General features: G+C 42.3%; 1 protein-coding gene across 1 annotated transcript; it reads left to right on the plus strand.

Annotated features, from left to right (window-relative positions):
- The first annotated feature begins 428 nt into the window (after positions 1-428).
- Positions 429-24,914, plus strand: LOC110974278 (Y+L amino acid transporter 2-like). The gene is made up of 13 exons (XM_087143048.1): positions 429-530; positions 3,696-4,150; positions 12,622-12,739; positions 12,945-13,268; positions 13,971-14,096; positions 14,706-14,799; positions 15,182-15,226; positions 15,566-15,689; positions 17,429-17,532; positions 17,716-17,812; positions 18,347-18,496; positions 19,743-19,920; positions 20,784-24,914. Exons 2-13 carry the CDS (start codon positions 4,043-4,045, stop codon positions 20,885-20,887), a joined length of 1,572 nt encoding a protein of 523 aa, XP_086999174.1. The 5' UTR covers positions 429-530; positions 3,696-4,042; the 3' UTR covers positions 20,888-24,914.
- The last annotated feature ends 1,775 nt before the right edge of the window (positions 24,915-26,689 follow it).

Raw genomic sequence — 26,689 nt, forward strand, 5'->3', positions numbered from 1 at the left:
CAGGTTAAAAGCGGCCTATTTCACCATTGGATTTTGATCGTGCACCCAACCTTGCCCCTTTCCGGTCCCTCTGTGACGTTCACTTCTATTTTTTCTGCTCTGTCCACCCAACCCCAACTACAACACGAAAGTTTTTATAATGGACAAAGATTTCCGGTTCGAGTCAATGGAAATTTCTGCTGGTAGTCTGATAATGAATGGGTCATTTTGGTAACTTGCCAAGTCTATTGACGGTGACAATGCCCATGTTAACAGCAATACGTCAGAGATGTATCTTGCTTGCAAGTTCGTAGTTTTTCTTGGAATAAAACTCAATCCACACGCCCACACGTATTTGTCACATAATTAAATTTGCTGGCTTGTACATTCCGTGGCAGTGTAATTATTAATTAATGTCCACTACCATCGCAAGGAGGTAACCTTTTGTACCGTAATGTCTTCTTTTTTTGCGGGTAGAGATTATGTAGGCCTACAATCGTTCATACCCGCGGAGGAAGGAAAAGCCGACCGAGGCTGTTCAACTTGTACAGGTGCGTTTGGTTTAGTAGGAGCAGTGGCGAAGCCAGGGGGGGGCCTACCTGTGGGAACTCTTGTCCTTTAAATATTGGGATTAATTTTGGGGAGGGGGCTGTTGCCACTGCAGTGTGCTGCTTTGTGTTACTTTTGTGTGGATTAGATGGACGCATTTAGCAAGGATTTAGTTGACAGAGCCGTTATTTACAGTTTCATTGGCGCAGCCCGGAGGAGCAGGGGAGACCCTTCCCCGCGTGAGAACTCTTGCTTGCTCCTTGCCACCCCGAGAAGAGCCTGGTTACGCCACTGCTTCAGAGTTGGCGGAATCAAGTCAGATGTTAGGGGCCGCGTCGTGGCGGATGTTTGACACGAAAATGTGCTTGACCTGATAAGCTATCCATGTAACGTAGCCTTTGCTTTCTAGCATGGGTCAGTGTGTGCTTCCTTCGTGATTTCAACACGTTTGACGTAACGTCAGAGGGCAAAGGTTCCATCATAATTATTTGCATAATGTAACGGCCTCGGGATCCAGTTTGAGCAGGCTTTCCTGAGGAGACACGACCGGTATATTATTGTTCGTATCAGCTGACAACGCATTGTTAAGAAGACAATGGCCGCCCCGACGACTGTTTGCAGCAGAGTTTTAACCTCGCGTGCAAGCCTATAGAATTTCCTCTGGACTTCTCAAATTCAGTCATTCAATGACTGATGCACATCCCCTACCAAGATGATACATACGGTCAGAAATTATGGGGGTAGGGGCTTACCGGGTGGGGATTGGGGTTATTGAACTTATTTGGAAAACTGCTGGCTGGTAACAGCTATTGTCAGGACAAACTGGGCAGCTTTCCCAAGAGTAGGCATTATGAGAGCAATTCAACTGTCGAGCTGGCTTTATCTGTGTCGCAATCGTTGGGTAACAATCACCGGAAAAACTGCAGTGGATACGTCTGATCATTAGTGAACATGTCATACAAGTGCAGCCGCGATATGGCTGGAAAAGATCAGTTGTGTCGTACACATGTACATATGTACATCCCCTTGTCACCACACGCCGGTCATTGACAAATACTGCATTCATAGCAAGTGAGCGGTTGGAATGGTATAAGGTTTCTCAAATTATGCAAGTAGGGCCTACTTATGTCTTCAATAGGTTAGAGAAGTTGGTCAGTCAGGAAAGTGCAAGCTTGCCCGAACGTCCTGTAGACTATTATCTGCTGAAGCTATTATATGCACACTGAAAAAAAAAACCTTCTGCTGTCTGTAAGGAACTTGAGTCCTTGTAGAAAATCAAAATAGATATCTCCTAATTTCAGTGATAACCCGGAACAAATTACATTTTTTATTCCCCCCCCCATGCATGTATGACATGCGCGCACTTCTCCCCAGTCTGACATGATGTCCCTACGGCTATTTGTACGCATAATAACCCCGAAAGTTTACTCCATGAATAAAACAGGAAAGAAAAATCCTTTTCGCAAAAGTTCTTAATGTCCTTAAAATTTGAGATTTTGAAACCCGTTTGTTGTCGCGGTTGTGCAAAAGGAGTGGACAGAAATTAGGGAATGGAGAAACATGCTTCGAGAAATTCGAAGTCGCGTGAGAATAGCGATTCAGACGGAGATGACACCTGTTGAGCTGCCGGAGCGTCTCAGTCCAACTACATCCCGATAGGTGATTCATTCTGACAGACGACCGAAGAGATACTCTTCAGCCAAGTTCCCTGCAAAACCTGCGACCCGTCGAGGTACTGGCCTCGCTCTCGGCCGTGCCCCGCTGTCAGGCCAGACCTTACGGCGGCACGCAGGGCTTAATCAACGAGAAGTCTAATCAATTTCGAACTCGGAACTTTACTCTGGGAAATGCATGCATCGGTACAACTTTGTGCGAATAACTGCATGTAGTTGAAAAGGGTAACTCGGGGTAAGGAAAGTTAAATATTACAAAATGATAGTTTTAACTTTTAACGTTTTAATGCTAACTTAACAGGGCTCAGTGACATCAGCTTCCTAATTCGAGTACATACTTTTTCCACTATTTCACTGACAACGAAACAGATTGTAACAATGTAGGCCTACGCCGACTTCGCTATCGTTCCAAAATATGTTTTCAGCGTAAACTGCGGGAGACATTTGAACAGGTTGTAGCTTGGCTATCAAAATAAAGTCAGTCACGCATCTTGGCTTTTTGCAGGTTCAAATTTCCGACCTACTTTCCCCGCTCCTTTCACTTTTTCTCCATGAAAGTGCAGTCATCCCGGGTTGGTTTTACGATTGAAATTTCGCCAATTTCGTTTTGATGGTTAATGGTCTGGGAGATTTACCCAGAAGTGATGATTCCGTCCAAGGACTTCGTCATGTTCTGGAGAGGAAAGAAACTGTCTCCTGACGTTGCGAAATACTGAAATTCTCACTGATAACAATCATCGGGAATTGCTTAAAACAGTAGTTGCAAAGTCAGCTGTCACGAATGCCTTGAAGTGGGAGCAACAGGCCCTCAACCTATACTGTCTCTTCATCTTGCTCCAATTCTGGATTCGGAGTTCTCAACCAACCCCTCCGGTTGATTACTTTATCCATCCATGGGAAACGACTTGAACATTTTAGAGGTACGATGTCAAAATCCTGATTTTGGCATGAGGACGACATCCCAAACTTAGGATGACATCCAGGGGCAGGCGGTTCCTCAAAGGATGACGATGACAATATCGTAAAAGTGGTACCGTTATCGAGGGATGCCGACATCCTCCTCATTGGATGTTGTCGTCCCGTAATAAATTCTCTCAGTGATGTTGTCACTCCGTTATGAATTATTGCTGAATATCGATATATTTCTCAAGACGTCAAGGTTTTTTAGACGAAAAGTATCTCTGGGTACCTAAGGCATGTACGGCGAATGACTTGGCTGCAGCTTGAAATTACACACGGCGATATGGTTACAGCCACTACCGAAGACGCGTGTGTAAATTCAAGCTGTAGCCTAGAAATTCAGACGTGGCTCAGATTACATGCAAATCATATTACGTAATGAAACAAGCGAGGCAGCCAGCTGCGGAACCGATGAATGAAAAACTTCACACATGAAACAGCCGTTGTCTTCTAACGTCAGCCTCGAGTGTACTTGGGTCGCTGTGCCATATAAAATGCATGGTAAAAACCATTTGACACTCGTTCATTTCGCAGAGCTGGTCACAAGAGCCATTGTTCTCCGCGGTAGTGACGGTGACGTGGGGTTCAACAACCGCCCCCTCCTCGAGAGGACCGGACGGACTCATCACGGTATACCCTCGGCTCATGTATGTAGAGCCGCTTTGTCTCGAAAAGACGTCACGAGTATGCGCTGTGGTCACTCTGCCTAATGATCAACCGCATTAACTTGAACTCTTCTCATCCAGTCAGCTGCCGGCTGACCAGGGACAGGTAGCAAGAGTAGTGGACAGCTAGCGCTGATCAGTCCAACAACAGCCACTTAGACAATCGATTTGGAGACAATCGGCCCTGAGCAGTCCAGACCCTGCTGTACAGAGAGCATGGAGAACAAGCCAGCCAATGGATCGACCGGTCAGATGACAGCAGCCGAGGTGGCCGACCATGCACAAGACCCCGACCCTCGGGAGACCGGAGATTCCCCGACCAGGGTAGGTGTAGACAAAGGCAGCGTACATGTACATGTACTATGCTCACTGAGGGGAGCTGTGGCGTTGATGCGGGGAGGTCGCAAGCAAAAAGCTCCATTGTTCTGACATGTTCACTCTAAAAAGAATCAGTCAAATTTGACTAGAATTCAGTAAAAATTTGACTAGCTCTTCAGGGTCACCTTTGTGTTACTGTAAATTAGTCAACCTAACTAGATTTTTTTCCCGTCAGTTCACTGATATTTCAAAGAGCATCGAATGGGAATCTTGTCAGAAAGCATGATTTGCCAGCGTGGGTGTTTGACTGAATCCGTTGTCAATTTTGAACATTTTGACTAGGTTGTTTTGAGGGTGTAATGCTGCATCCTGCCTCCACTTTCTTTCATCATGCATCATCTTATAAGGATTAGTCATTGCAGGAATGCGCCAAATACATGAATCCGAGACTGAGACGAAATCCAATGTTTCTTGGAAATACATTTTCTTGACTCCTCATTGGCTTGGTACATAACCGCTGAAGTAGTTAAGATGCAACTTTCTTTAGAAACATTTTACTAGAAGCAAAATGTGCCTCAGGCAGTTTGCCTATCTTTCCCCCGCTGAATACGCCTCAATAAAAGAGGGAAGGGGAACATGAATTTGTTTATTTGATGAGCAATCGTTTGGCTGTCAGTGTCAGGACAAACGCATGTGGGAGCAGCTGTAATTAGGCCCTTATGTTGAAGGTTTGTCTCGACGAATCGCGAAGAATTAAACAACCACCAAACAAACAAAAAACCCAAAGCAATGTTCTGGGTAACTTCATAACCTTGGCACAATCTATAGGTCGTTGCAGCATGGTTGGAGAGTCTCGTAGAACAGAGCTGTTGTCTTAACCTTAGAATGTGTCTGAAATCTTGTTGGAGATGAAACTTGCACATTTTATCGCTATCACTGTACTTTGCTTGGGAATGACAAAAAGTCGGATATTTTGTCAGAAACAATGCCGACATTTTGGATTGCATTCGATCTATGATCTTCGTGGTTAACAATTCACGTGATCGGCTTTTGTTGTTTGATATGAATAATTGCTTCATTAATGTGAAAAGATGGCGTATGCAGTCAGTTATATATAATGACTACACCCTCAATTACCGCCCCTTCTCCTGCAACGACGACGGTCAAATTGTCGACTGCCTGCCACGCCAAATTCCACCGTTTGAAAAAAAAGATTACATACCCGTTTAACTGAAAGCTGGGGTAGTTTCCACGTGTACTGCATTTTGCCGACGGTTTTCACAAACTTTTAACACGGCAGTAGCAGTAATGTGCGTGGTCCTGCTGCCCGCATCATCATAGCTGGACAACCTACGCGTTATTTTGATCAAGCCACGCATAATAATTCAGGGATGGGGAAAAAAGACCGAAAATTTTGTATCGGTATAATGAGCAGAGACGCCAGCGCTATTTCATCCGAACTAAGTTTGCTTTTGTCTTTCGATAGTTCCATGAACCTTAAGGTAAACCAGCTGACCGTGCTGCATGGCAGTCAGCTGACCTCGGGTCAGGAAATAATACATGTACCGGCACCTCTGCGTGCATTGTTTTTCGCGTATTCATTGTTCTGCATGATGAGTTAAGGATGGAGTTAAGCCTTGTTCCCATTGGACTTTTTTGGTTAACTTACCGCGACTTTCCTGTAGAATTACTAAATTAAATCCAGGGGTAACATACGGTAAACTAACGTCCCTGTCAACTTACCACGATCGCGAACAGGCCAAATTTTATTTAATAAAAACTGTGGCCAGTGGCGTGTCCATGTCGGGGGGGGGGTGAATTTCCCAAAAAAAATGATTGTTCAGTTATTTTCATCCTTACGATAGCAGTCATCTGCACCCCCAAAGGCGGTGGTACCGTTTCTAGAGCGCTTTCGGTTCCTTGATACCAAACTAAAGCAGACGAACAAAAACAAATTGGATACGCCACTCCCCGTGTAGCATGTGCTGAGTGCGTGCACAATCGCGGGCCGAAGAATGATCATTGCCCGGCGCCCAACCGAAGTCCACTGTGGATTAATGATTTCCGCGACGGACTTCCAGAACTGCAAGGCACATCACCGTAGCTCGGGGTTACATGTGCCTTACAGTTCTGGAAGTAGGCATGATCTGCCAGGCTAGCTTGATAATGGCCTTGCTTATCATTGGCCTTAATAATATTTTGATGTACTCTGGTGTGCCAGCGGGAATTAAAGCAAAATGATGGAATTTTAACGGATGGAAGTGTTTGAGTTTGTTTTTGCATTCAGTTGGGGACTCTGAACAATAGAGGACAATAAGGTCCCCGATTGACAGAGGGTCCCCGATTGACAACTGTGTACATAACATATGGGTGGTCTTCTAAAAAAGTTGAAGTACAAACAAAAGAGGAACAATAGGGGGTCCCCAGTTGCAGGCAAATACACACCTGTGTGCGCGTTTGTTTTCGTTTTTCGCCCAAATTGGCGTTAGTCGCGTGACAATTTTATCGAAATTTGAGAGATTTGGCAGGGAATTACCCTCTTCATTTTTCTCCAAATTTTTTGCATTGTTCCCAAAGATCGTTTTCCTGTATATCATACTGAAACCCTTAACCACTTTTGAACGACTCTATTCAAATAAAAAACCATTACCTAGGCCTATACCTGCATGCATGCAATTCAAATTAAGTGGAGCCTTAGATGCAAATTAGATACCGGTTGTAAAATGGCACGATTGCATGAAACACTTGAACAAGAAAGCACGAATTTTGTAAAAGCACATTGACCTCTCCACACTATGACACGGAAATCCATTCTCTAATTAATTTTCTGGGATCAGCGGCATTGGTAGCGCGGCAGGTTACAATACCGTGCTACCAATGCCGTTGACCCCAGGTACAATAATTTGTATATCAGCGCACAGGATCAGGAATATGTGCACGTTTGTAATCAAAAGTACTTATTCCCAGCTACACCTGCGTATACCACAGCCGCTTCCATCCCCATCTTTTTGGAAAGGCGAGGTGCTGCCTTTTTTCAAATTACGGTACCCGCATCTTGCCTTACCGTCCATTGAGAGACATTCGGCACGATTAATGTGAATTTCGTAATGTCATTTCCCATGCGTGCTTCAGCTCAGACCATGCATTCCTATGTTTATATTGTAATTGATGGTACCAGCACAAAAAAAAAACAAGTGCCAGCAGCTATACTTAGCCTTTTCAGGGGCGAATCCAGGATCTTTTTTATTGTTTTTTTGCCGGGGACCGGGGTCAATTTTCTCGGGGGGGCTAGGGTTCTGTATTTTGTCGCTGTTGTTGAAACCATTTTAACGTTTTACTCTTCACTAAACATGCAAGGGATTATGATCTTAGAGGGGGTTGCACCCTTTAAAAGTAAGCTGCTAGAAATGGCAATGAGAAGGATGTTGACCCCTCATTCGCACCCGCTTGTTGCAATTTGTATTTTGCGTTGATTAAAACAAGACAACTTAAAAGCGTCCAATGTTTAAAGGCCTCGGGTAATAACGCTATTTATACATTTGGGAATTTCAATTGGTATCATCTCTCTTCCAAATTTTATTTCCGTGGAAATGATCATTATTCAAAATAGGTTGCCCTTTAGTTTCCGAAATGTCAGACCTCTGTCTCCAACGTACGCTTGCGTGTACGCATTTTGAATGTGACCGTATGAAGACTCGTTCATACTTCAGGCGAACGTGAAAGGGACGCGAATTTGACGTCACGAAAGATTTGCAGCCAAATTTCGCTCGAGTTGAAATGTGTTCAACTTTTGCGAATTCGCAACGTGAAGTTGTTTTTACTTTTGCGCAAAGTCTTTTTAGAGTCTCTAGTTTGCCCGTTTGACCTTGTTGATGAAGATAGAGTGACTTTTAATGGGCGAAAATTCCGGGGGATGGGGTTTTAAAACCCCATCCCCGCCACATTTGGGATGGGGAAGTGGGCTATTGAATCCCCCCAACACACACACACCCAAATGTGTATTTGCCTGCAACTGGGGACCCCTATTGTTCCTCTTTTGTTTGTACTTTAACTTTTTTTAGAGGACCACCCATATGTTTTGTACACAGTTGTCAATCGGGGACCCTCTGTCAATCGGGGACCTTATTGTCCTCTATTGTTCAGGGTCTCAATCGAATGCAGAAACAAACTCAAACACACCCACCCCCACCTCCGCACACACTTTTCATAGCGAGAAAAAAAAATGAAAGCGGATTGTAAAGAATTTTTGTACTTCCCAACAGTCAAAATGATATTCAACGGCACTCAAAAAGGGAGACCATTATCAAATAGGCCACAAACACGCGGCTTTGACGTAAGTACAGAATGTACATCTGTATCATGAGTATCGCTCCCGTGTCAGCCCCCCCCCTTTTAAAATTCCCATGGCCGGCCAATTCACCCCCCCTGCACAATTCCCCATCCCTCCCCCCAATCTCCAGCACAAATTTACGCCACTGATGACTTGTATTGCAGTCATTTCTCTTCATTGAGACATCCTATATGGCCTGCTACCTTCACCAGTTTTTTCTCGCATGTGTCAATATGTCGGTACCTGGGCTGCTATCAGCCTACAGACGCTCTCACAAAGGCGACCTTTTATCTAGATAGACTTTTTAACAAGATATCTAGCTAAGCTTCTGGGATACAGCTTTTTAATTACACATTACCAAGTTAATCATCAATGCTACTTTTTCCACAATGATTTTACGGACCTTGGAGAATCGAACCAGGGTATTAACAGTGAGGTTCCAAAGTTCAGATTTTACGTGTATGTGTTTCAATAGCCGAATTGTGTTTTTGACAGACTCAATTCCCTTTTGGGGGGCCAGGGAGGGGTGGATTGAGAGGTAGGAACTATTTGATTCTGCCGAGTTGGAATAATAGTTCTAATAAACCAATCAATTGTAGGAACAGTTCAGTCGTGCCGAGCCTTTAGCCTGTTCGAAGAGCTGGAAAGTCCGCAAGTCTCCCAAAATCTCGTTGGTCGCCCCTCCACGAAATAAAGCTCTTTCCATCCCACATACCGAAAACTTGACACTTTTTAAGGATTCTTTCAATTTATCACTGGATAAGCCGAGTCTGCAGAGGCATCCAACGACATCAGCTTGGAGATTTCCTTTCCATTTATGGATACCTTTTTAAAGTGCACTTTGGCAAAACTAATTTTGCAATAAGGGGACGATGTCCCACTAACTGGAAGGACGAAGGTAAATCGGCAGTCAGTGTAAGTTGGGGGTGGCACGGGAACCACCGGGAATTAACCTTCACTTAGACTCAGCCCCCACCCTGCTCTCGTCAGAAGACTGCTCACCTGATGTAGGCTATTTTTTAAAGGCGCGTGCGGGCTCGAGAGTAATGGTCACTTTCCTAACCTCTGAATTATTTTAACTGCGCCGATAAGAATGATGTAGGCTGATTGCGTTGGCCTTATCTATTATAATGTCAAACATCGAACGATCCCTTCATAAACACCTTTGAGAACAATAAAACTGTACAGGTTGAACTGTGTAGGCCCTGATCACACATCCACCCACCGTCAGCATCTCTCGTCGTATCCCTTCTTTGGTGGCGTGGCTTGGGGTTGTGGCTTGAGTGCTAAAACGGAGTGGAGGACCGAAGAGCAAATTCGGCACATTCATGGCATGGAAGCAAAAAATTCACGACAGAGATATTTAATATACACCAGTTACAACGAATGTTCAAATCAATTTTTGTTCCACAATAAGCATAACACTGTGTTAGCCTGTATGAGACGAACACTCTAGGCAACGGGCAAACAATACTGCGACTGCGCGCCCGCCCTCCTTAATTCGAACCATCATGCTTGACAAGCTTCTACACGTATCATTTTCTGATGGAAATGGGCAATCAGCGCTCTTTTATTTTCAAAAATGCATCACTGTGGGTAGGCGCACCTATTGTAGGCGCACCTGTTGTAGGCGTACCTGTTGTTTCTTCGAATTAAGAATGGGAAGTCTTGTGTTGCTCTGGGGTCGGACGTTTTCGTGGAAAAAAATCTAGGCACATTGCTTCGTAATTAGCAACGAAAATCGCAAGCTGCTCCGAACATGGTTGATGAACAAATTGGCGACAGACGTAATAACCGTGAAACTGATTAACTTGGGGCCTTTACCGCGTTTAGTACTTGGGGCTAAACGGCGTCGGATCGGTCGATCGCGACTCGCTGCACTGAGTAAATTTGCCATTCGCTCGTTTCCGAACTGCGGTGCTTTCCCAACTATTCCTGCGTGTGTTAATTGCGGGATCGCTGTTAACCATTAAAGACTGGAGACACTTTTTCTTTGCCTAATATTGACTATTAAACACCTCAGATGCGTCTGTGAACCAACATGGACAAGTAAACATTTCTCTTCCTGGCAAAATAGCAATCATTTATTGCTTGTGTAATGTACTGAATATTATTCGGAGGATTCATGAAAATTGTGCTGTTAAGCGTCGAGTCTAGTATGCTTGAAACATTCTTTCAGGATGAAATCAAATGTCTTCTCAGAATGTTGCAAGAATTACGTCTTCAATCTCCAACCGATGTTTTCTGGTTAAGAAAATAAATGCATAGATAAAGGAAAATAACAGACTGTCTATTACGTGACAAACTTAACGATAGAACTCTTTATACCAAGTTTCATATTGCCTTAATCCCAATGTCACCGGTGACGGAAGGGGGGGCATTGCCAGAAATTACTCACTGGGGTTCACCTCTGAGAAAAGGTCGCTTAATGCTTGCTTCTTGCTCGGTAGGCCTACTTCCTCAAGAAAAGAGAATCAGAGCTAACAAAATCTTTGAAAAATGTTCAGCATTATTACCGGTACCCGGTAGCTGAATAAGCCAACGTCGAGGTTTTCCTCCAGGGATGATAGCACACTTTTGTAAATATGAAAATATCTTCAGCATTAAAACTGAAAGGTGACAGAATAGTTTTACCGTTTGAAATTGTGAAACGAAAATTGAACGTGATGTTAACTGGGAGAGGCCTAAACTGAAAGGAAGATTTGCAGAGATCAGTTGGTGATGATAATCGACTGGTTCACGTCGACCTCAGCGATACTTATATTCGATAGGGTTATTCATTGTCGACAAAACCTTTCCTGACACTTGAATTAATGGTCAGAGTTTCAGACAGGAACACCGTTGTGTAAATTACTCTCAACCCGTCGAAAACAACCGTTTTGTCCCAACGATCGCGCCCAACACATCCAGGCCATGTTGGGAGTAGCAAGTCAATGAATCATTATTGTAGTAAACAAATTGTAGCGTTAAGACTACCAAAGACATCCAAATTTCACGAACAGGAACAATCGAGGGGATTGCAGTTTGGAGGAATAAATGAAATGCCTTGACGATTGAAACTGTATGAGAAATATTGGGCACATAGAAACCTTTTTGACAGGGTATAGGCCTGTCCCTTCTTTTTTCGGGTTTATGTTTTGGGCCAAGGATACAGAGGTAGTCCAATCAAACTGGCCCAAGTCCAGGGCTTTGTCATTCCAAACTGTTGCCCAAACTCGATTCCAACCTTTCATGCCACTGTTGGGGCACCACTAAGCAAGGTTTTGGGAATGGTGCCAGTAATTAATTAGGACTCCACAACTTGCTTCTTTAAATATTTGGTCATGATCTGTTGATAGCAGAGTCCTAGTTCCCAACCTTATTGTAGCATAGCATCTTCCACTGTGGAGCTGGGACTTTTACCAACGAGCCTATCACAAGACCTCCTGCAACATTTCTGATGATGCAGGGAGGCTCATGGCTGGTTCATTTTCATTTACCAAGAGGGGGAAAGGTTGATTGGTCATCTGTGGTCATGGCTTTCTTCATGAATGAGAAAGAATTCTATATACGGACAGCCATCAGAAAGCAAGAACAATAACAAGACCTGAAACATCAAATTTAGCATTGGAAATACTGAGGTATTCACTTTGAAAAAATTTAGATTTTGTCAGACCAGTCTTGTGGGGTTTGCGCACGGGGTGTCAAGTGGCTTCCCTTTTGGAATTCGTTCCTGGTTAATTGTTGGCAGGAGTTTCAATGCAAGCATTCATCATCAGGGATTCAGCCATTCCGGTTGGCATTGCAGAGGGTCTTCTTCACCTTCCCTCTCTGGGACCTTGGGTGGAATCCCACCCATGCCAACAAGTGGATTGAATGGCTAACAAGTGGATTGAATGGCCAACAAGTGGATTGAATGGCCAACAAGTGGATTGAATGGCCAACAAGTGGATTGAATGGTCCGGCCCCATCTTTTAATACTTGTGTCCTCGAATGTGTCTTAATGTGTTTCCTACTGTTGAAACCCGGCATATGGATTTTTTTTTATCAATCTGCCAAGCTTAAATTTCTTGTGTACTTTGTAGGAACCCTTGATTTCGTTTCCTGAGGAAGGTTTTTGTAAATTAATTTATGACTGATTTAATGTCTTCCTTTTTCTAAATGGCAGCTTGATGAAGAAGATGACGGAAGTAAAGTCAAGCTACAGCGACAGATCTCTCTGGTGAGCGGCGTAGCAATCAATGTGGGAACTATCATTGGTTCGGGGATCTTCGTGTCCCCAAAAGGTAACTTGGAAATGGAGGAATCTTTTTTTTTTCACAGATAATGCAAATCTACTTTGCCATCCTTCACCTTTCCTGTCATGATATGAGTTGTGTTCCTTACGGGATCTCAGAGGGTGTATGTTGTTACCTCATAATATGAGTTGCATTCCTTACAGGATCTCAGAGGGTATATGTTGTTACCTTTTTCTCCCTTGCCTCCTTGCAGGTGTTCTGTTGGGAGTAAGCTCAGTTGGAATGACCTTGGTGGTATGGGTCCTAGCTGGCATCATCTCTCTCCTGGGAGCTCTTTGCTTTGCCGAGCTGGGCACCATGCTGCCTTCCTCGGGCGGCTTTTATTTCTACCTGCGGGCTATCTACGGCGAGTTTGTGGCCTTCTTGTATCTCTGGGTCTCACTGATCATGCAGGTGCCGGCGTCCTGTGCGGTGGTGGCCATCACCTTTGGTCGCTACGCTGTCCAGCCATTCTTTCCTTCTGCCGACTGTGGACCGCCCATGGCTGCGATTCAGCTTCTAGCTTTGAACTCTTTATGTGAGTGTGCCATGTTCCATAACAGTGCAATCATCAAAATGAAAACAATAAAAACTTTCTAAAAGCTGCTTGTCAAGAATATATTCATTTAAGACAAGGGAAGTAAACTTTGGACGAATGAGAGTCTTTGAGGGATTGAGAAGTAAACCCTGTGGGGTTTTGCCAAGCACAATAGGAGCTTTATATTTCTCTCGCGATAAGAAAGTGGATTTTGGAACCAGCGGATTCAAATGACAGGTCAATTCACAACCAACAGAGTTGAGTAAGACAGACTCTGCAGTGCTGTCTGTAATTAAGGATCCAGCATTAGTCCTTGTACCATGCCTGCTTTCATTAAACAGTGTTGTTTTAACTTCATTCCAAAGGTTAATACTCCTCTGACTCAAGAAGCGAGTCTTACATAAACAGGTTGTTAGAATAATCCCCTTTTTAACCAAGAGAGATATCTTTTTGATGTAGTCACAAAGATTTCAACACTTCACAGGAACACCCATCCGGACAAATTTTCAAACCAATGCAAATCTCTACAGAGCCAATTTGGCACATCACACTGTTGTTTATCACCCATTTCCTTGGTATTTAAAACCTGAGAATATTTCTTTACTAGTTAAGGTACTCTTTTGCCAGTTCATTTTTCTCAGAATTCTCAAAAATCCTCTTGTTATCGATATCTGAATATATTTGCACCGTGCTTCCTTACAGTGCTGTGCGGTTTCTTCAACATCTTCAGTGTTCGCCTAACAACCACCGTGCAGAACGTCTTCACTGTATTCAAGATGTTGGCATTGACCATCATCATTGTTATGGGTTGTGTCCAACTCTTCAAAGGTGGGTTTGAGAGTATTTGTCCCTTCATGCATAAAACAGTAATCTTTGAAGTGCTACTTTTCCTTCACAATCCTACAAACCTGATGGGTTTTGATGGTTCTGAGAGGTCTAGGTTTTACCTGTTTTCTTATAACTTGCGACACATTCACAATGTGAGACTTGTGACAAGAAAGAAAGGGAACAAATTTTAAATTGGAGTGTCAAATGTCATCTGTGCATGCTATGCTAACTTATTGTCAATTTTTTGTTTAGATGTTGATACCTTGGCTGTACTTGTTTTTTGCAAAAGTTTATTTTCCCAATGCACAGAGAAAAAAAAGAAAAAAAAAATCATTTTTGAAAGGAATTAAATCAAATTGCATCAACTGAAATGGATTGTTTTTGCAATTTTGGTTGTGTTTGGCTCAGTGTCGGTGGATGTTGTGGAACAGTTGGATAATTTGTGGACACCCTTTGCATTTAATGGATACCTGACAATGTCTACTGAACAAACCATGGACACTGCTGTCCTAAATGTGCATGGCCATGAGGACCAAAACAACTGGACACAATTACTTATCTAAGTTACATACAAATCGAGAGTTTTTAATGTTTTGTTCTATTCAAAAGGGGAAACAGCTAGTTTTGAAAACTCATTCGAAGGGACAACTTATGCTGGTCTTGGTAATGCACTGTATTCTGGATTGTTCTCATATGCAGGCTGGTAAGTTCAAAACTTAATTTTCATTTGCATGTTGAGGTTTTTATGCATCAAATCTCAATGTAAAATATTTAATTTGAAAGCAGTTTCTGTCAATAGTTCAACTTGACTTTTTTCCAGAGCGTTTCAGAGCAGACAGATGTGTAACTAATGATTCAAATTAAGGGAAAAAAATTCTTTCTTCGTGCCAAAGCTCTTCAACAAGATGACAAGATTTTGCAATCCTTTGACAGTTTCTTGCACTATACAATTAAAATTCTGTGTTCAATTTTAACTTTTCTTTCCCATGCTGACTACATTATTCTTTGCCCCCCCCTTAGAATGACAGGATTGACCAGATCTCTACCTTTGTCATCTAAATGTATTCTTGTTTGGCACTGCTCAGGTATAACTTGAATAATGTTGTTGAGGAACTACGAAATCCACACAAGTAAGTTTGAAATTCCTTCAACCTGCTCTTACGTAAGCTGGCATGGTTGTTGCCAAGGAGATGATGCACAGTTTTTATATGTCCTGGACTCAGTCCAAATTTCCAAATGATTACAGCTCTTTATACCTAAATGTTGATGTAAAACCAAAATTGCTTACTAAAATACGGCTTAGCTTTCACATAAGACCCAGTCACTTTGAAAAGTATTGCCAAGAAAACTGGGTAATAGTCAGATGCCACATTTGATAATTACTGCTAGGAAAATTCTCCCAAAAGATTGAGAATCGCATGAATACACAGGCGTGGGCAAACTGTCAAGATATCTGTATATTTCCACAGGAATCTACCTCGCGCCATCTACATCACCATGTCTATTGTGACAGTCTTCTATGTATTTGCCAATGTTGCCTACTTCACTGCCATGTCGCCCCAGGAACTGCTCGCCTCCGATGCCGTTGCCGTGGTAAGGCAGTAAATCAATTGGATTAAACGCTGCGTCTGAATGATGTATCAAGAGGTCTAGATCCAGGTCTTTGCTGGCTACAAACACATGGGCACGTACCACGGTTGTAGTCCAGTCCATCACAAGGTCAAGTGAGTCCATCATGGACCATCCAGTCGCACGTCAAGTCACAAGCTATTTAAGTGAGCTGTGACATGAGCATTCCTTTGTCACTGTCCATCCTATTACTCGTGACTGGTCTCATAAGAAGGACTATTGATTGGATTTGTGAAGGGATTCTTGTTCAGAGCACCTTGTGTTGGTCTTGACTACTTTTTTAGTACATGCTGACAGAAGATGTTACTGTAATTACGAAAATCTGCTTTCATATTTGTCATGTCAGTTATTGTGCTGTAAAAGAGTCCACTTAAGTATACCCATTACGAGGATTACTTGAAAGTTTCTTGTGCTCATTTGTTTGTTCTTTAACTACATTTTTAAGCACCATTTTATGGTTGGGTGGTGTGTGTGAGACACTCTCCAGTTGTATGGAAATACGTTTCTTTTGCAAGGATATGTTAATTGGTTGTTTGTACTGATGTCATGTGCTTCCCAGTTTCTGATCTTTCATCTTGGACATCAGGCTTTGTTGAGAAAGGCATCAGTGTCTTTGACTGTGGCTAATCATGTTGCATACTGATGAAAAAGAATTGAAGACATAGTCACAAGATGTATAGAGTGCAGGGGATATCTATGCATATTACTTTTCCTTTTTATACCCAGATAAACTTTTCCATAGTTAAGACAAACTCCAAAGTTCCCCTCAAATCCCCTACTTACCAGAGGGACTTACCTTTAAATTCTTGTGTACCCACATTGAAATTTTCGGTTAGCGAAGATTTTGGTATACTCTCAACTCATTTGCGGTCATGTTAGCATTTTGGCGTGAAGCTCCTTGGCGTGGTGGCATGGATTATGCCAGTATCGGTGGCCATGTCAACACACGGCTCCAATAACGGGAGTTTTCTTGCATTTTCAAGGTACAGATTACCCTGTCAAGTATGCCGAATCGGCAGTCACTCAGTCCAGCATGACTTGGACCTTATCTACATATATTTGCTCATAGCTGGCCACATCAAATCTCTTATATTAAATTGTTACTTGGACGTTGACTGCCAACCATGTATTGATAGGTGAACTGATTTCTGCAAGTATGCTTGTTGTACACAAAAGTCTTTTATATTATAAATTGAACAGGTTAGCATTGCTGACGACAAAACAAATAAAATGCAGCAGTTTTGTCGGCAGTCAAATGTGTTCAAGTCTCAGTTTCAATTCATGCGTGACTGCATGGACCAAACATTAGGATGAATTACCAAAAATGCATGTGCCTTGTGTTGTCTGCGCATGTTTCAAAATTAAATTAGCAACAACCAAGATGTTTTCATCAAGGGCTCCCAGCTTTCAATTTTGCTTCTACTGTTAGTATGTTGCTGAACATTGGACTAGCCGGTAACCGATATGAATAGTGAAAAGGTGTATATATGTATTCCTGTTAACATGCAAAATCTCTCATGTCAGAACTCCTCATTTCCATATTTCATATGACAGGCACATAAGACGAACCCCTTCACCAAGCCAGAGCAAACATCAATGTTCCCGATTCAAGGAATTATTTGACCATGGCATGACTCATGCCCATCATGTTTTTTTCATCATCTCCTTTCCTCCTCCACACTTTTCTCTCTTTTTTGATTCAGACATTTGGTCTCAAGTTGCTTGGGGTCGTTGCATGGTGTATGCCGATTTTCGTCGCCATGTCCACATTTGGTTCAAACAATGGCAGCCTGCTTGGGCTTTCTAGGTAAAAATCACAGATGAGAATGTTCATAATTATATTTTTGTATGTGTTCACTTTGTAGTTTGGGCATTTATCTATCTAGTTTGATGGCGTTAAAAAGTTCAGCGCACATACATTACGGTTGTTCCCCTCATAAACGTGCCGATAGACTCTTATCCAGGCTTTTATGCTGTCACTGTGCCATAGAATGTTCTTTGTCGGAGCTAGAGACAGACAACTACCGAATTTCCTCGCAATGATTGACATCAAGAGGAAGACGCCAATGCCAGCTCTACTTCTTGTGGTATGTAACCAGAACAGACAAAAATGACATCACCACTATTTTCAGCAAAGAGGTTTATACTTCGGATTCTTCTTTCATCTGTCTGAATCGATGGAAGAAAGTCTTACAGTTTTAATTGGAAGGTATATTTGTCTAAGGGGCTATAAACATGACATCAAAAGTTTTTTCTTAGATTTTCCAAACTGAACTTACAATGTACCACAATGTAAGGCATTCTTGGCCGAGTTGTGATACATTTCCTGTAAAACAAAGTACCTCTAATGAAAGATCTAGTAATTAACTCATCCTATTCATATACATATGTTGGCTTAATTACCCACGATCAGGCTGTTTGTATTTCCCTCATGGTACATATGCACCTAATAATGTGGCATCTCCATTGAGCCGGCTTGTTCAGCATAGTCAGCTAGTTATTTCAAAAACTGACATTGAGGCAAGTTACCTTGTTGAAAGCACTGAACAATGAAGCTTTGATGTGCGTTGTCTTTTTGCAGTGAACAGTAATCTTTAGTTGTTTTTTTTTACTCCTTTTAGACTTTCCTGACGTGTGTGTACGTGTTCGGAAGGGATGTTTACACCTTGATTAACTATTTTAACTTTGTGCTGTGGACATCAAGTGGTGCTCTGTCAGCTGGCCTGATCTATCTTCGTTGGAAACAACCTGAAAGAAGAAGGCCTTACAAGGTAATTGAGTATTATTGCCTTCAGGGATAGTCTTTTTGTGACCTTGATTTTCAAAACTTATTAAAGTTTCCTTGTGTTTGTGCAGATATCACTGATAAAGATGTTATAAACCCAGGGACCTGCAAAGCACTGTATGTTCTGCAGACCACCCTATGCCCTACAAACTGTCTTGTACCCTAGTACAGACCACCCTGTACCCTACAGTCTGCCCCCTGTGCCCTACAGACCACCCTGTGCCCTACAGACCACCCTATGCCCTACAAACTGTCATGTACCCTAGTACACTCCACCCTGTACCCGACAGACCACCCTGTACCCTACAGTCTGCCCCCTGTGCCCTACAGACCACCCTGTGCCCTACAGACCACCCTGTGCCCTACAGACCACCCTGTGCCCTACAGACCACTCTGTTACCTACAGACCACCCTGTGCCCTACAGGCTGCCCCGTGTGCCCTACAGACCACCCTGTGCCCTACAGGCTGCCCCGTGTGCCCTACAGACCACCCTGTGCCCTACAGGCTGCCCCGTGTGCCCTACAGACTACCCTGTGCCCTACAGGCTGCCCCGTGTGCCCTACAGGCTGCCCCCTGTGCCCTACAGACTGCCCTACAGACCACCCTGTGCCCTACAGGCTGCCCCGTGTGCCCTACAGACCACCCTGTGCCCTACAGGCTGCCCCGTGTGCCCTACAGACTACCCTGTGCCCTACAGGCTGCCCCGTGTGCCCTACAGGCTGCCCCCTGTGCCCTACAGACTGCCCTACAGACTACCCTGTGCCCTACAGGCTGCCCCGTGTGCCCTACAGACCACCCTGTGCCCTACAGGCTGCCCCGTGTGCCCTACAGGCTGCCCCCTGTGCCCTACAGACTGCCCTACAGACCACCCTGTGCCCTACAGGCTGCCCCATGTGCCCTACAGACTACCCTGTGCCCTACAGGCTGCCCCGTGTGCCCTACAGGCTGCCCCCTGTGCCCTACAGACTGCCCTACAGACCACCCTGTGCCCTACAGGCTACCCCATGTGCCCTACAGACTGCCCTACAGACCACCCTAGTTGTGCCCTACAGACTGCCCTGTGCCCTACAAACTACCCTGTGCCCTACAGTTTTTCTAATCTTGATTTTTTCTGTTTATAAAGAACGTTTAAGTTGGACCACTTAACCAAACTGCTCCTTGGAGTCTCCGTATATTTCCATATATCATCACTTAAACAATTTTTTCAAATTCACATCATTCTTGTCAACAGGTGAACATTATTCTGCCCATCTTCTTCACCTTTGCCTCCATCGCTCTGGTGGTCCTGGGCACCATCTCGGCCCCCATGGACACTCTGATTGGTGTGGCTATCACACTCACCGGCATACCGTTCTACTTCATCTTTGTCCGACCGGCCAAGAAAATGGCTGTCCTCCACAAACTAGACGGTAGGTGGATGGACCGAACATGCCCTCCTTGTCTCTCACTCAGACGCAAAGTCTGAGAGTGGCCAGCTAACATTGTCCTTTGGTTGTTTTGCTCTGTTCAGTTAGTGTAAATACCATTCTTAGTTTCATATTTTGTGAAGCTGGTGGCTGCCTTCACATTCATGGTCAATGTGTGGTTGGGTTTCCCATCTCCGAGGTCGGGAGCTGTGTCAGGGTAATCACTGCCGCATGCGTTGGTGAATAGAACTGAATTACCTTGGAGTGGTGCTCAATAATGCATGGTACTCTTTGTGATAAAACCACAAGAAAGAATCTCTGGTTCTTCACAGACTTCCATCAAACCCTATTCTTGTGTTGGCCATCTTAAATTGAAAGTGAGGTTAACTTTCATTTTGGAAACTTGAGAGTGAAAATATCAGAAATGAATAAAAGTCTGTAACAAATTATTGTCAATTTTCCTTAAAAATAATTTAAACTTTGTGATAAATTAAATCTAATTTTTTTAAGCCTGAGCCACATTAAAAGAAAAAATATACATTTAGTGATGGACATTGCATTTATTGATGGGCCCCTCTGATCCATAGTTGGTCCAAAACTTTTATCAAGTCTTCCAACTTTAGTGAAATCCAGGTACTCGGTCATAGAGTCATTGTATTCATGTCTGAGTGTGAACATTCTTGTTGAAACATTCCTTGATTTTTCTCAGTTTCTGCACGCGTGTACCCGAAATTGCGTGTTCCCAAATGCTTTCTAGCTTTTTTTTTTCATTTCGGTTGCCAAGTGGAAAACTGTTGGTATTCAGTGTTGCTGAAAATGGAATACACAAACAACCAAGAATTTCATTGTTGTTTGTCTCTCTGTAGTCGCCATCACTCACTGGTGTCAGAAGTTGTTCCTGGTGACCAATGAAGAGAAGACCAACCTGACCAATGGAGACACAAACGAAGAAGAAAAGAAACTTGGATAGAGATGCATGAAGCGGAAAAAGTCTGTCAAAGGAGCCATTTAACCTTGAGGAGCACTGGATTGCAACCCTTCTCCAAACACTGCTGGGATGAATCCTCACCCACCACAAAAGCTGCATGGGTAATGCATGTTCTGGTGAGGCGCAGATTTTGTTTTTCCTGTGAAGACAGTAAACTCACTGGAAGTCGCAGAATGCTGTTCAGTTTCCTCATCAACCGTCATGGACAGTTTAAGCTGCCAGCTTTCCTTTGCCAGTCGACTGGACATGTTGAGACTGGGAGTCTTACACCGTACATGTACATGCAACATTGCTTCCACGGCCCCATAAAACTTGACAGGGCCCAGTTTTAATGGCACTGCTTTAACTGATAAAAAAAAGTATTATATTCAGATGAGGAACCACTGTCAAAGTGGATCTGGAAACATTTTTGCAGGCACCCTGCTGAATTCAACAACGTGAAAGTGAAACCTTGAGATGTACAGACAGAACCTGCCCCTTCACTGTTGGTTATCATTGGATGCTAGTGGATTTGGCAGGGTTTCTTGAATGAAGTGAGTGATAATCTAGCTGCATGTGAATAGATACATCTGAATCAATTTGATAGTCCGTATCTTCACTAGTTCTTAGTCTAATAGATTCAAGTCTAAAATGAACTCAAGGTTTTGGTAGTAGGCAGGTTCACTAATCAAAAAAAGCACCCAAGGTCTGACAATCCAAACTTTTACTTCCCTTAGATCTTAGATCATTTTAGACAATTTAATTTGATAGTGCTTTATGAGCCGTTGTGTCGATTGGGATCATTATACTCTTGATCTGTTTATAATTTGGGACCAAGGAACCTTTCCGCTGTTGAACCTTCAGGGCCTGTTTGTTTCATGTGGATCCAAATCGCGACCAGTGATCTGACGTTGGTTCACTGACACCTGAACTCTCCTAATGGATGCAACGAACCAGGCAGCATTGGGACCACTGATTGAGATCGGGATCAGAGTGAAACAAACAGGCCCTCAGAGTAACATATTTCAGATTATTGAATATTTGGGCCAGCAAACCTTCAGACGTGAAATCCTCAGACTATTGAAACCATTGGACTGTTTAAAGCAAGATAGCACACGGCTTATGCAACATTCCTGGCATAAACAGTTTTCTTGCACCAATCATGGTTTCCTATGCCTTTTGTAATTTCAAGTGGTACTTGTATTTTCTACTTTTAAGACTTCTTAAACTTCTTTCGTGCTTGACATCCATCTTTTTAAAGAAAAAATTCAGGTTGATAATTAATTTAAGTAAGGGGGCATTGCATATTGTTGTGAGTTATAAACATGGAATCTAAGCTTGTTTTCATTTTACGCCTCGGAAGTTTTCAGTAATTGCAGAATCATTGTGTCAGTTAATTGTGTAAAACTGGCCTTTGATTTTTTTGTCTGAACAGCAAATGTTAATTACAACTGGAGCTTCGTAAGTGTATAGCAATCATCAGGCTGGATTTGTCTTTGGTATAATTATATGCATACAGTCAGTGCTGTAGGCAAAACTAATTGAATAAGACCACCACTAGACCCCCACACAACCAACACAAGACCACCAGTCTGAATGGAAGTTACAGGCTATTTGAACGACCTGAAGCAAATGTATTCTTTCGTCATTATTCACCATGATCCTTGTGACTGGTCTTGTAACCGGTCTTGTGACCGGTGATGTGATGATCATGACACCAAAATTGCACTGTCCATAGTGACAGAAATCACTGTTAGCTTACAAAAATAACTTCTTTCGGGAATATCTGTCTTTGCCAAGTGTCTTGAGGTGAAGTCGGTCCAATTCTGAAGAGCGGCAGCTTGGAGTTAAATTTGCTGCCGAGCGCCAACCCGGAGATACTTTACCAAAAACCACCATCATCAAGCCATCATAAGATGTGTGCCATGTGCTGTTTTGTTTATCGTTTGTTTTTTTAAATGTCTGAGCAAGTTTGAGCAATGGTGGTTAACCAGGATTTGACTTGGGATCACCTCAATATATGATGGTTGGACATCTCCAGTCCAGCCAACTCTTTGGAACTGCTATGGGGCCTCAGTGACTTTGTATAAGTCATGCAGTTGCATTGTTGATTCTCATTGGGTATTTATGTCATAAAACACAGAGGGAATGTTTGACATGAAACTGAGCATGTGGGATGCAGTCAAGTGGAAATGCTGCCAGCAATGCATGCAGCCAATAAAAAAACATTAGTGGCAAAGACTTCCAGATTTCGGGCTCAACTAGTGTTGGTTAAGTCGCACTGTATTGCTTGTGCGCATTTGTAGGAAGAGATTAGCCCTTGATTTATTATACACAGTTGAGGCTCAAACTTTCATATTGTCATGTGTGCATAATGTCTATAAAGAGATTAAATTTAATATATTACAAGAAAGATTATGTGTGTGTCAAAAAGGGACAGCTCTGCTTAACGCAGAAACCATCCAAACCTGGATTTTATGGGATTTAAAAGATAACTTTTATCAAGAATTTAGCAATATGTGTAATTTGTACGATACGTAGGCTTGTGGATTTGAAATGTATAATTCCAGAATGTTTGTTTTTATGGCCATTACAATAACGTCATGTAAGTAGTTGATATTTGAAGATTTTATCTTAGACCACATGTCTAGGTTTATTTTTTCCTTTCATGTATTATTGTTAAGAGTACCGAATGTTTAGGTAATATTTTGCCTACACACAAATATCTTGTTCATTATGTTAGTTTTGTGCCTGTTATTGGAACTTGTAAAAAAAGGTTTTGTTCGTAATTAATAATTTCTTATCCCTTTTGTTTTACCTCTGTCAGTCATGACTATTAGTTAATCTTGAAAAAGAAGTTGATGCAAGTTTGTGTTGCTGGTTTTAGCCAACTTTGCATTCTGTGCTTTTTAACAGTTGCTGCATTGTCTTCCTTTGCCAGGGACACGATACCTATAATGTGTTTGTCATTTATTAAGGAGCACTTCGTATGAGTGTGACCCATTATCCAGAAACTTGGCTGAAATTCACTTGGGATGAAGAAACTGTTTGAATTTTTTTTTCAAAAATAAGATATATAAATTTGAAAAATATGCAATTTGTCCACAAATCTGAACAATTGAAGAGCTTTAGCAGTGTACCATGTGTCCCTAAACTCCTTTTTCGCTATTTTGACTTGTTAAATTGATGTTTAGCTGTCTTAAGGCTGTAGAAACTGACTGCATATAACTGAGAGAGGGTAGGATTCTGAAGATACCAAAATGGTTCTCATCACATTTTGGAAATAAACTCATTTTGAATTACAGGTTAATAGTGACAGTCATTGGAACTTCAATCACAAAACAAATAATTTTTCCTTAAAAGCCATTATTGCAGTAGCACCAATCTCATGGGGAATATTTTGACTTGTCAAAATCCATGTGTGCATGTACATGTATATAGCGCCATCACAGTAGTGGCGTCTCTTTGATTTCGAGCTCATTTCAAGAAAGTTTGAAAGGGCTCACAGAGAACAGAGTTACTTTATTAATGCAGTTGATTATATGAAAACAAAGGGTCGTTCAAAATGAGGATACTGAAATTATGAGCTGTAGTAAATTTTATTCTGAGTTACAGAATGTATTTAGATGATTCGTTTATTCAAAAAAATGAGAAGTAATATATTTGCTGTATTAAATTGGTTATACCCGGCCCACATTATTATTTCATTGCCTTAATGCACAATGCTGTAATACAATATGCATGTAAATAATTCCAGGTTTTGAAACTGAGACTTTTTAATTTAATTAACCTGTGCTTCTTAAAATATATTGTATACAAATTGCTTGGGTAACATGATAGCAGATGTCTTAATTTCACATAATGGAGGCTTTGTTTTGTTTAAGGTTGTAACAATTGAAGTATATTATTTTGTTCTCTAAAGTTTTCCTTTTAATGCTCTAAAAACATTCCTTTGTTTTTCTGAGAGTATCAACTTTTTCCCCTCAGTTGTATTATTAAAAGCATGACACAATGGGATTGCAGATTTTAATTGGTCAGTCTCTTTTTAACCTCCGTTCTAGGTACTGTAATGAGATCCAACGATTCTTCCATCGTTTTGACAGTTATATCTGATCATGGCATTTTATGTACAATCGCAGCCTTAGTAAAATGTTCCACTAAAAAAGATAGTGTTTGGAAGAGGCTCAATATGCCTAAATGGTTTTAGCAAATGAGGAAATGGGGCTCTGTACTGTGACATGGTGCTTTGTTTACAGTTTTCTTTGCAGTCAGTCGGGGCCCACGGAGTGTGAAAGCCAACATCTAAGTAAAGTGTAGCGTCATCAGCAGCTAGAGAGGTTTCAAACTTGTGTGAATTTTTGCAAGATTCCAGAAATTCTCAAAAATTGGCCACTGGAAATTGGAAGAAAAGGGCCAAATGGAAATGGTCGATTAATGAAATTGGTAAATTATACCAGCAGACTTTTACTTCCTCCACTCCATTTTCATGTGCAGCTACTTTTCAGTTCCTCTGAGACAAGGCAGAGGGTTCAGTGCTACAGCAACTGGGGCCTGGGGTTTAAGCCAGATTTTGGAAGATTGCCATCTTCAGATGGTCTTTCACTTTTTGATTGCCGTATTCCGGAACCACTAAACACGGATCTGGGCACTCTCACGACTTGAAAGTGGTTACATACATATGACAATTTACATGCAAAATACATCATTTTTCCCCCAATGAGAAATTTGAAATTAGACATGTTAGGCACAAAACACACTCTTTTGTACACAAAGGGGGACCTCCTATAAGTTATGTGACCCACTCTGTGAAAATGAGTTACAAGTCACCAGAGCCACTTTGGAGTAAGAAGTTCTTTAGAACAATTTTGCACAATATAAATCAATAGGAACCCACAGCATTTGTCACCATGGAGTATCCACTTTCATCAGGATGCCAAACTGAGTGATACATCAAAACAAAAAGCTCAATTTGCTCTTTCTGATACAAATGAAAACTCAAATAGTGATTCAGGCAACTCATTTTCAAGAGCAGGGTCGGAGCGGGTCACAAATATAATTGAAATTGCTAACACTCCTACACCCACTCAGGTGAATTCATTTCACTAATTTTTGTAAAACTAGCATTGATCTATTTGTGGATCTGCACTTTTCACCTGTAAAGTGCCACAAGTAAAAACTGACTTGCATCTGAGGTTTTCCTGTTGCACCCAATTTCAGAGTCGCTGAAAAGTTTGCGGGTAAATTGTGCTGACCATAGCAGAAAATCTTTCCCCTCCTGTAGCACCCTTTCATTGCATGCATGTGCTAATGGCTGTGAGTACACTCTCACTAGAGGGGGAGTATACTCCTGTATCGAAGTATAATGCGGACGCATACTACTCGTGTTAACAGGAGTAAAGTGCGCAAACACAGCCTTTTATTCAGGCTCACCTCCCTCTGAATTACGAACCCCCCCCCTTCATAGAAGGGCACCTCCCTTCTTTCTGGATTTGTCACTGCTTGGGGTGGCTTCAAAACAACAACAGCTTTCCACTGACACCTCGCATTGGGTGGTTTTTTTTTTTCTTCCTGCAGGCCACTGATTAATAGATAGGAGTTGGGATTAAGTCAGGTAATGACTGGAGAACCAATGGTTTGGACTTGGGTTATAGTGTTGAAACTTTGCACTCATTCTGGCTTGAGGTAAAAAGAAGTTCTTCATTTTATGCTTGTACGCCATAAGAATTCCTCCAGCAAAGAAACAATCGAGTAAATGACACCTGTTTATGGCTTCCATGGGTGGACTAAAAGAGATGGCGCGTTCGT

The sequence above is a fragment of the Acanthaster planci genome, linkage group LG01 (assembly GCF_054643075.1).
Source record: "Acanthaster planci isolate LZ-2023a linkage group LG01, COTS_SCS, whole genome shotgun sequence".
NCBI lineage: Eukaryota > Metazoa > Echinodermata > Asteroidea > Valvatida > Acanthasteridae > Acanthaster > Acanthaster planci.

Excerpts from the sequence above, each read along its gene's own strand:
- LOC110974278 (XM_087143048.1), top strand. The coding sequence starts at position 4,043 with ATGGAGAACAAGCCAGCCAATGGATCGACCGGTCAGATGACAGCAGCC. Across the intron at positions 15,690-17,428 it reads CCTCCGATGCCGTTGCCGTG|ACATTTGGTCTCAAGTTGCT; the intron begins GTAAGGCAGTAA and ends TTTTTGATTCAG. Across the intron at positions 19,921-20,783 it reads TGTCCTCCACAAACTAGACG|TCGCCATCACTCACTGGTGT; the intron begins GTAGGTGGATGG and ends GTCTCTCTGTAG.